The 11,417-nt window shown below is 42.0% G+C and overlaps 1 protein-coding gene across 1 annotated transcript; it reads left to right on the top strand.

The window, feature by feature from the left end:
* Nucleotides 1-9,091: 9,091 nt before the first annotated feature.
* LOC130458834 (vomeronasal type-1 receptor 4-like) lies at nucleotides 9,092-10,795 on the top strand. The gene has a single exon (XM_056825759.1). The coding sequence runs from the start codon at nucleotides 9,123-9,125 to the stop codon at nucleotides 10,089-10,091; it is 969 nt and encodes a 322-aa protein (XP_056681737.1). The 5' UTR covers nucleotides 9,092-9,122; the 3' UTR covers nucleotides 10,092-10,795.
* Nucleotides 10,796-11,417: the final 622 nt, after the last annotated feature.

Raw genomic sequence — 11,417 nt, 5'->3', positions numbered from 1 at the left:
TCATATCACATTTCTGGCCTTGAATTTAATGGAGATATAACAATTTCTATTTTGCCTATTAATTTTCTTCTGACTTGGCTCATCATTTAAGAACAAAAATATACTACCAAAAAGTTGAGAGGGAAGTAGACATGAGCCAACCTGAATATTCCTTTCTGGATCCCAGAGCAGCTGGTTATTAACTATTGATTATTAATGATCTCTATTCATCTCCAATAGCATTTCTCCTCTGTTTGTAGAATTTCTGTATTAATAATCACATCTTGCATATCATTTTTAGTCACCTGCATTATTGTTGTTTTCCCCATTTCTACTCTTTGGATCTCTCCATTATCATTATTTTATAAATGTATTTCATGAAAGTGCCCACATTAGCATAGATTCGCCTAGGGATTTTCTGACATTAGAAAGTTTGTTTTGTTATAGTGGACCCATTCACTAGGTGGATAGATGCCTTACCTGATACTAGTGCCATGGCAGCTTTTGTTGCTCAAATGCTATGAGGGGGGTTGTTCTCTGATTGGGTCTGGCCTACACTCTTTGACTCAGATAGGGGAACTTATTTTACTGATTGTGTTTGATCATGTGTTTATTGTTTGGGAATTACTCCCAAAGTCCATACACCCACCATCCCCAGAGCTCAGGCCATGAATAGAGAACATAAAAATATAAATATTGACAAACTATTACCTGAACATGTCTGTATCTAGAAAGGAAACAATATTAGGTGGAGATTGGTGGAAAAAATGATGGCATGTGAACTTGATAGAAAATATTGTATGAAATGATATAATGGCCAGAACCAAGGAAATCTGGACAGACTTATATGAAGTGATGGAGAAGGTCCTCAAGTCTATCTCTCCTGAAATGAACATACACCATATGTTTTTAGACATGGTGTGCAATGGCACGAAGAGGGAAGATTATTCACTAATGTTGATTGATTGCTCTCAGAATAATTATTTATTAATTATTTATTCTTTCTCATGTGTGATTGGTCCACTTCCTTCTTTCAAGTCAAAATCACATCTTCAGAAATGGTCTTTAAGGCTCTGAGATGAGAGAGCAGGGACAAGATGTAAGCATGACTCAGTTTACTGTCTCTTATACAAAGAGCCAATTGGAAGCATAAGAAGAGGAGCAACTGGAAGGAGGCCCCATCAGGCTCACCGTCCAGGACAGGGAAGAGCAGCCTCAGACAGCCTTGTTGCCTAATCCTGAGGGCTCACCACTTGCCCTTGTTTGGCTCTAATGCACAAAGTCTCTACTAGGAGCAGAAAAAGCTTCTCAGCTGCTCCCACTCTTGGCTGAGCCCTCATTACTCTGACCTAATTGCTGCCTGGGATGGGCTCAAGGGGCCAAAGTTCCCCAAACACCTGGAGACATCTCTGACTCTAATTGTCTGATATCACTTCTCTGGTAGGTGACAAGATAATGGCAGCTCTGGAGGGAGATGAGGTCAGACATCCAGTACCTATAACTACAGCCCTGACTGGCCCCAGCATTCTCCATTGAATGAAACACAGAAATCTTCAGTGACACAGCAGACAGCCAGGTGAGTGTTACTTGATAGATCCTGGGATCAAAACCCCCCTTTCCTCTTCCCCAATCCCTACCAAGACTGACAGCCCCCCACCCCTTCCCTGGAACCTCACGGGACTCCAGAACAAAGCAAGTAGCTCCACTTCCTCAGGCACTGCTACTTCCCTGCTATGATCTGAGAAATCCATGGTGGATGGATGTTCTGGACTTATACTGTCTGCACCATATTAAGGACTAGACAAGCCTGGGAACTAAAATCCCCCAACCCCAAATTCAACCACAAGCACCCCAACTTTGCCCAATAGAGACAATCCAGGTTACCTAATCCCAGACCAGCACCCTATAAAAGATTCCCCCCTTCTCCATCTCAGACAGAGACCCCCTAGTATTTTACAGACTTCTGGCTCCCCCCTTAATCTCCATTCCTCCCCCTCCCACTCCATGGACACTGGCCTTCCATCCTCCTCCCTTCCTCCAATAAAGCCTTGCTCCTTTGCTCAAGCTCTCTGTCTTATACGTCTTGGGTTGGACTCCAGGTCAGCCATTAGTGTCTGTTTCAGACTTTCATCCAAAATTACCCAGTAAAGGATGGATTCCCAATTGGATGCAGACGTCTAATGTATCACTTGAGATAAGAATGCATGAACCTGGACAGTTCATTACCTATAAAACATAGAAGTCATCCTTGTCAAATGTGGAGATGCCACCTAGCTCAGGATCAGCTATCACAGAAACCTATCTGAATGAGCTAGGAGGAGGGGTCAGATCCAAAGGGAGGCTATCTGGAGAAAAAGGGTGATTGTCTACCCAGATAGAGTCCAGCTATCAACAGAGGAGGAGGTAGCCAAGCAGAGCACAGCAGTGTAAATGCACAGAGGGCTCCAGGGCCTTCCCAGTACAACAGAGCACTGGGAACAGGTCAGTGTCTTGTCCTCTGATGTATCACAGGCTCTGAGCTAAGCAAAGGAGGGAGATGAAGTTGGGCCACACTGTGTGCAGGTTCATCAGCCATACTTTAGGGCAGCCATTTGGAAACTGGAGCATGTTTATAAAACAGGCAGAGATGGAGCTGATGAAAGGACTCATGAGGGTAAGCTGGAAAACCTGGAGAAACACACACTGAAGAAGAGAAGACTTGGGGGCACTTCTGCTGGTAATGGAAGGGTGTGGAGGGGACAAATAACTGTGACATTTCAATAGCCCTTCACCCAGAGCAAGTTACCTGGAGAATCCCATTGATCTTCAGAGACACAAGAGGCAAGAACTAAGTATAATGCTGTTCTCTCCTTATACATGAAGCCAAGCGAGGTGTGAGATGGGTTACTGGCTCGCCTGGACACACCCAAACCCCAGAAGTATCCCAGGTCAGAGAGCACATAAGGAAACCCTTTTCCTTAATCCTCTGCATTGCTGAAAGAAGGTAACTTTGAGTAACAGAAACCTATAAGGAAGGGTTTTTAAAAGAGACTCTCCCTTGGCCTCTCCCATAGATTTTTTGATAAGCACAGAGAGGCACCTTCAGTTTGCTTCTGATAAGCTCCTGTTTGCACCCCAGATATCTAATCATCCCCTGAACTCCTCAGTTTACCCCTTTTTTTCTTTGAGGCACAAAGCATCACCCCAACAACCCATCTCTGGTAATGTAGGCCCTGTTGTCAAAGCCTCTGCCTTCCTGGTATGAATCCCACCTGCCTGGGGTCTATGAGTATTGTGATGAGATGTTGTCATCTTATTGCTAGTATTTTGTTTAAAATTTATGCATGAATGTTCATTAGGGAGGTTGATCTATAGTTTTTTTTTCTGTTTTGGATCCCTCATTTAGATATCAGAACCATATTTGTCTCATAAATAGAATTTGGGAGGATTTCCTTTTCCCTTTTTTTCTAAATAATTCATGTAGTGCTAGAGTTAGTCATTCTTTGAATGTTGGGCAGAACTCACATGTGAGTTCATATGGCCCTGGCACCCTTTTGTCAGGGAGTTCTTCCATAGTTTGTTCAATTTCTTTCCCTGTGATGCAGTTGCTTTAGTATTCCATTTCCTCTTTCATTACTCTGGTGACTTTATATGTTTGTAATTATTCACCCATTTCACTTGGGTTGTCAGATTTCTTAGCATATAGTTGGGCAGGAGATACTAGGTGGTCTCTAAGGACACTTCCATCTCTAAATCTCTAAATATCAGAGAAATGGCCAATAATAGAATAGCCTTACCTTCAGCACACTGTACATATGGATAAGATAGGGATTGTGTGCTGGAGGAAAGTTCTCTGAGGCTTAGGTCCTGATGCGAATCCCCATTATCTGCAACCTTCAAGAGTCATTGACATTTTAGTCACTCACATATCACCATGGAAACCCAGGACCTGCTATCAGGTCTGAATTTGAGAGGTGCCCAGGAAGAAGGATGCCCTGAAAATAACCGTCACCCTGTCTTTCTCAAGTGAAGGTGCCCCTTGATAACCTGATGGAGATGAGCTCAGCACCCTAAATGTGTCCCTGACATGGAGCTAAGGCAGACCCCTGGACTCCTGGGTCCTGAGCTCAGCTCCATCAGAAGTGCATCCTAGTATGACCCAGACCAGTGCTTTGATGGCCCCTCCAATACTCCAATGGATTGTCATCTAAGCTTTGAATAGAAAGAGAATGGTGAGGAGGCTGCCTGCCTCACAGAAAGTTTCTCTTGGAGGGAAGACCCTGCCTCCCTTTCTTGCTCAAATACAGGGGTTGTTTGAGCACAAACCTGACTCCACTTGCCTTTCCCTGGCCTGGAAGAGTAGCCCCTCTCTGAGGCTCCATTCCTTCTCTGGTGTGTCCTCTGCTTTCTGCTCCCATACTCTGACTTGTGGGATGGTTCTTGGAGTCCCTGAGTCATCCATGATGATCCGTGATTGTCACTGTGTCTCCTGAAGGAGTGAACATTAAATTTACTCCACCCTGCATAGTCTAACAAAACAGGAATATCTACACCCCCCCCACTGAACTATTAAGTATTGAAATGGATGGCCTATCACTGACATGTGCTAGCAAATGACAAATCAGAAACAACTGACAGACCCCTGAGATGTCCTAAGTCAGGAATAAGCTACCATTGGTACATGTGAGATGCTTGAAAGTGATGTAAAAATGGTCTATATATATCGTGTCACTTCCTCTCTTGGGCTCTTTTTGTGGAGAGGTGGCTCTGGTGGTACCATGCTGAGAGTCTTGGCATCTTGGTGTGCTGGAAGCTATTGATCGGGTTTGGCAGTTGTCAGAGTTAAAATTCAACTGTTATGATTAAAATTTAGGGGAAACTGAGGCAGGTAGAAATTAGTTTCTCTCTGCTAGAAGTATTATATTTTTATGAGGATTATGAAAGTTTAATTACTTAAGAAAATACAAGTAAGGAAAGCACGTGTCTAGGAGGGTCGAGAGGCCCATTTCAATTTCTCTTACATCATGAGAGACTCGTCTGTTTGGAAGCGGAAACAGGAAAGATCCCTCAGTAGGCAGAGAACTCCTTTAAATAATAATTTGTGATCTTGCCTAGGTGAGAATTCAGTGTGATTACAAAGCATTCTGGGAAGTGAGCAAAGACTTCTGGGGACTGGAATCCTGGGTTCAAGTCTCCTTGAGAGTCCTTGATACACTACTGGGGAAGCTTAGTAGTGTCAGAGTCCTTGATACACTACTGGGGAAGCTTAGTAACCTGGTTCAGGTGAGGTGTCTTCTCTGAGCTCTCTCGGAGTTTAGGCTGATTCTTTTCTCCTTCACCTTCCAAAACACTATCCTCTTAGGAAAGCCTATAATCTTCTGAAGAGACCTCGTGGCTGAGGTCTTTGAACTTCCCCTTGCAAAGGCTCGGTGGGAGAATTCCTATATTCTTTCCCTTTCTCTTCTTCTTAATTCCTTCCCTCTACATTAATTAAACCACAATAAAATTTCCAAACTTACTTGAATATTTTATTTGGGATTTTCCCTGGAGACCAATTAAATTTAGATTAAGTCACAACACTAAAATTTCCCCCTTACAGTTTGGTGACCACGAAGGGTGTGACCAGAACCCTAAAATTTCTGTGAAATCTCTTTCCTTTCTCTCTTTATTACTTCAACAAGTCAGCCTTTTAAGCATATAACTCAGCAGTTTGAAACACCACTGTGAGATCAGGTGGCTATAAAACATTTTTTTTCCACTTTCTCTTTTTTCCTTAATTTGAATTGAACACAGCCATTTTTTTTAAAAACCTAAAAGTGGTAGAACTGGGGAATCTGTTTATGTATGAACCCTCTTTATCTTAGGGAACAAACAACCCAATTAGCCCACCCTCATTGACAATACTGCCTAGTCAGAGAAACCTGGAGGCAGTTTTGGCCTTGTCCTGCTCCCCATGTGTCTCTAGTTTTAAAATTAAGTGAGGAGTAAAAAAACAAACAAACAGACAAACAAACAAAAAACAACTTGTGAAGACTGCTAGCCAGTAGTGACATCTACTGACTAAAACCAAGATTTTAAATAACTACAAAGTATATTTAAAAATGAATAGTACATCCTACGACATATGTATGGCAGTTGAAGAACTACGGACATTAAAGATTCCAGAATACTTCCCATTTCTTATGTTATTAGGTAATTTCATTTTTATACTCCTATATAATGTGATGAGAAATGCTAACTTGAAAAAATGTGAAGCTAAAATGCAGGAAAACATGCAAAACCAATTGGATAATTTAAAATGCTTCTTACAGGATCAACTGGCAAATAGTGACCCCACCAAAAACATGTCTGAACCTGACAAACCTATTTCTGGACCTCTAAATGAGGAAGTTCTTTCCCCCAATGGAGATGGAAAACACCTCTCCTTTAGCTCAGCTAGAAGACTGATTCTCTCATGGTCTGCAAATCTTGGCTGAACTTAATCCCAAAGACCCTTCTGCTGAAACCCAAACTTCTGAAATCCCAGGGTCTCCTATTCCTTCTCCTACCCAAAAACCAATCCCTGCCCCAAGGAAATCTTATCCTTCTAAAGAAACTCGTTCTAGTCAAACTGACCCACAGGTACCAAATTCAACTAGAGGCCTTTTTTCTCTAAGAGAAGTACCTGAAATAGGTCACAATGGGGATGTGGTGACTCTAAGGCACAATATACCATTTACTCATCAAGAAATAAATGAATTCACATGAAATGTGACCACATATGAATAAGATCCCTTTCTGGTAACAAAAAAGATGACAGACATATTTTTTCAGTATAGTCCATCTTACAAAGATGTTGAAAAGTTGCTACTGGTTTTTTTAACTGAACCTGAAAAAATAAACTAATTTCTCATGTCAATTAAGCCCGGGGGCCCAATGCAACACCCTGGCCATCTCAGGATCCCGAATGGGATTATCACAACTCTGAGGATTATTTACAATTATACTGTCGTAGGGAGGCCATCTTAACAGCCCTGAGAGAGTGTGCAATCAGTAAAGATAAGTGGACAGCATTTGAAAGAATTAAGCAAAATGAGGAATTCCCCTTACAAAGGCAGGAGTTGCTGCCAGAGACTACCAGGGACGCTGGGGGCCTCATAACCATAGCTAGCATTTATGTGTGTGTGTGAAGCATTAGGAGGAGTGTTTCATACTTAATATGTCAGTGGATCCTGATGACAACCCTGGAAGGTAGAAGTTATTTTTATCTCTATTTTACAGATGAGAGAACTGAGTCAAAGAGTAGATACATGACTTGGCCAGATTACAAAACTAGTCACTGAGTCTGGATTAGAACTCAGATAGTTCTTCCTCTGGGCCCAGCCCTCTTTCTAGTGTTCTACTTCAGAAAGTAGGAAGCCCCTTCTCCATGGGACAGCCAATTTCTCTGACTTTAACCCCATCCAACACTTCTAATCTTCTGATTTAGTCAAAATAAACAAAAAGATAGCCTTTGGGGGGGGGGACTGCCTGAAGTAATGGTGAGTCAAGGAGGACCTAGACTTTGTACTTTTTCTGATCTTCTTTTACTTCTGTGAGAGGAAATGAATGGTCGATTGAAGAGGATTCTGGGAGTCAGGCATGCTCATTGTCCCATCTTTACAAAGCTCCATTTAGATTTTTTTAAAGATACTTTCCCCAAAAGACCATTGGGAAGCACAGACCTATGTGCAGTTGCTAAATTGGAAGGACAAGAACTTTTCTATGTTTAAGTCAGATACTTTCCTGCTATCACTGCCCTCTCTTAGTAAGCACTAAAGACAAGGAAGGGATTCCGCTTTGTCCTAGACGTGCCCCTCTTGCTTTTTCAAAAGCTCTCCCAGATTCTCAGATTGCTTTTCTCTTTTCCTAAAAAATGGACTAGAGTGTGAGCCAACCTCTTACAAAATGATTGATTCAAAGCATTATAGAGTCCCTGTTCACATGGCAAGTGATGACTTGATTTAGTCTTTTTGAATGTTATTCAAGACACCAAAAACAAATGGGGGCTTCTTGAAATGTATGTGTCCAGATTAAGTTGTCTAAATATTCAAATGGACATCAGAGAGTTATCTCTTCAAAGTAGCTCACTCCTCTCCAAGAGAGGTGACTCTCTTTGTCTTGTTGATTCTTAGCCTCTAACTTAGGCTCATAGACCTGACTTGTACTTCAAGAAGTGCCATTTAAAATATTACATCGTGAGCAAACCTGATTATGCAAATTTGATTCTGTGAAAAACAGTTTGAAATTGCAGTGTTATGGACCCAGACCCTGAAGAGATCTTTCTGTAAAGGTAATAAATCTTGAGGTAAGACATTAACCCTTTCCCCCAACTTCTTTCTGTCTGGCACAGTTAGAGTTAAGTTCCTATTTTCATGTCATTCATTCCTTACTACATAGAAAAGATTCTGCTATCATCGATCCCTTGGATGGGATTGTAGTTTGCTACTGGTTCCTTTCTGCTCCATTTCTAAAAGTCCATTTATCTGATGGCCCCTGTAAGTTCAATGGCCAGAAGTTATTCATATAAGAAAAGTGATCCTTTTATTGGAATACAGGTAAGTTTTCAGCGGAAAGAAGAGAAAACCCATACTTTCCCCACAAGTGAAACGCACCAAATTATGTGGGTACGCAAGCTGGAAATTGGGATGTGTTAAAGACCTCCCTTCCATTAAGTCATTTTAGTTCCTCTGTTTCATTAACCAATAATGAATTGCTACTTTTATATGTTCAAAGCTTTGACTCAGAATTCTGTTCAACCCTGTAGAGTCCTGTATCCCTCCACAAATCATCCCCAAAGGTTCCAGTTATACATCATCTGCAGATTGGAGTCAGTGTGGCATGTGGAATATCTGGAAAGTCCATGGATGAAGCTGGGCAGAGAAAGAAGGAATATGTCTATGCGTATGTAACTGTGTGGTTGGGAAGAAGGGTTTGCCCATGTGTGTGTATCAGGGTGTATATATAGTCTCCTAAAAGATTCTGAAGGCACATTTGGCCACCAGCTGCCACTACATCATAAACACAAATCATGACTCACAAGTAGATTATGAGCCTTCATTGTGTTTACTATGAGAGATTTTTGATTGTTCTTTCCTCTCTTCCTCATGTTATCTCTAGATGTGCCCCTGTATTATTACAAGATCATGTCTCTCTATGACATAGTCCTGGGGATCATCTTCTTTTCTCAGACTGGAGTTGGGGTCCTGGGCAACTCCTTACTCTTCTGCTTTTATGTCTTTACTTTGTTTAGCAGCCACAGGTCAAGGCTATTGGACCCCATTCTGGTCCAACTAACACTGACTAACACCATAGTGCTCCTCTCTAAAGGATGCCCACTAGTAAATTTCTATTTTGGGGATGTTTATTTCCTGGGAAACTTAGGCTGTCAAATGGTATTTTACTTCCAAAGGATGAGCCGGGGCCTTGCTGCCTGTACCACGTGTCTCCTGAGTATCTTTCAGGCTGTCACTATTAGTCCCAGCAGCTCCAGGTTGGCCAAACACAAAGTCAGAGTTCTGAAGCTCATCAGGCCCTCGTGTCTCCTCTGCTGGATATTCAACATGATCATAGAAGTAAACGTGCCCTTTCATATAACTGGATCAAAGAGGATCAACAGCAGCCACACAGGGGGATTTGAAGTCCTTTATTGCTACTGGGAAAAGGTGTTAAAGGAAGTAACCATCCTGCCCTCCCTGCGAGACATCCTTTGTGTTGGAGGCATGGTCTGGGCCAGCGGCTACATAATAGTTCTGCTGTACAGACATCAACGGAAAGTCCAGCACATTCACCGCACGAGCCTCTCACAGAAGACTTCTCCGGAGATCAGGGCCACCCAAACCATCCTGCTGCTGCTGAGCATCTTTGTTTCTGCTTACTGCATCAGCTGTGGCTTCACACTGTACAAAGTGTATGTGACTCATTCGGGTGACTGGCTGGTGGTCGTGTCTACTTTCACCGCCTTGTGTTTCCCAACCATCAGCCCCTTTTTGCTCATTCACAGGGACAGTCAGATCTTCAGCTCCTGCTGTGCCTCCTGGCAGAAGTCAATTCTCAATTCTTGGAATAGCTGTGGGGATTTCCAAGTCGATTCATCTCTGGATCAAATTTCTTAGTGAAGATTTCTGGGAAAGGTCCCGTAACATAGTGAATCCAAGTGGACCTGGACCTATGGGTGAGGTAGATTTCAGCCTTTCCCAATGTTAAATATATGACATATAGGTTTGAAGGAGGATATGGGATGCTCCTATTAGCTTATGGTTTGAATTGTAAAGTCCTCTGTATAAGCTCTTGCCAAAGTTATTCTTAAATCTCTTTCCAGCAATATTGGCTGTTACTCCTCCTCTAGTACTTTACATTCTTCCCAAATCATAATTCCCTTGGTTTCTCCCACATACTTTATTTATGATCTCTGTTTAATTGCTTTGTATTTTTTTACTTAGTATTCATATTATAGGAATATATAAAAGTCCTTCCTGTGTCCCTATTAAAATGCAACCTCCTTGAGAATATATAATATGTTGTGACTTGTAATCCTCACACCTAGCTGAGAGCCTAATGATTTCCTGGCAAAGGAAACCACTAGACTCATTGACCATTTTCTTCTCCCATTCATTTTATAGTTGGAGAAACTGAGGAAAATATGATTAAGTCACTTGCCCAGGGTCACTCAGTTAGGAAGTGTCTGAGGTGAGATTTGAACTCATGAAGAGGGTTCTTCTTGACTCTAGGCTAGGCACACTATCTACTGTACCACCTTGTCATAATTTGGGGTTCATGAGGTGTTCAGGAAGGACTGGTACCTCTGTTATGAAACTTACTGAGCCCTTTTCTGGGTTGCTCATCCACCTTGGTGTCTGCCTTTAAGCCAACTGTCATCTCTGGCTACAAGTAATTGTGGAATAAGCAGAAGCACACCCTGGTAAAACCATCTTAGCAGCTAAATTAAGCAGGTTGTTGGTCACTGACAGGCCTCAACTGTCTTGGCAAGCAGGTCAGTTTCTACCCCAGGTATGAAAAGACTCCCTCTGACAGAATGGGTGGATAAGAACAGTTTGATCCAACAGCCATGAAGTCACCTGTTCATTATCCTTACCTTGTGAATCATTACCTATCATTGTTACTGTGAAAAGATTACCTAATTCTTTAGCCTGTCATTTCCCTTATAAATTGTGTACCCCCAAATCAATAAACTAAGTCACTGCCCATCCCTCCTGAGTCTCTTTGCATTCTTACTGCTGAGGACCCCCAACCAGGTGTTCCCCAGTGACCTTGACATTGGTTACTATTTCAAATTACTGGTACATTCCTATGTGTGGTTATTCTTAGTATTTTAGACCGAAGTGTCCAATGGTATGCTTTCCATTAACAATCATTTGACTTATTTAGTCTAGAGCAAGGACATTTAACATATTATATTAACAACAATTGGGGGAGGCACA

The sequence above is a fragment of the Monodelphis domestica genome, chromosome 4 (genome assembly GCF_027887165.1).
Source record: "Monodelphis domestica isolate mMonDom1 chromosome 4, mMonDom1.pri, whole genome shotgun sequence".
Taxonomy (NCBI): domain Eukaryota; kingdom Metazoa; phylum Chordata; class Mammalia; order Didelphimorphia; family Didelphidae; genus Monodelphis; species Monodelphis domestica.
This window is presented reverse-complemented; position numbering and strand designations above follow the sequence as displayed.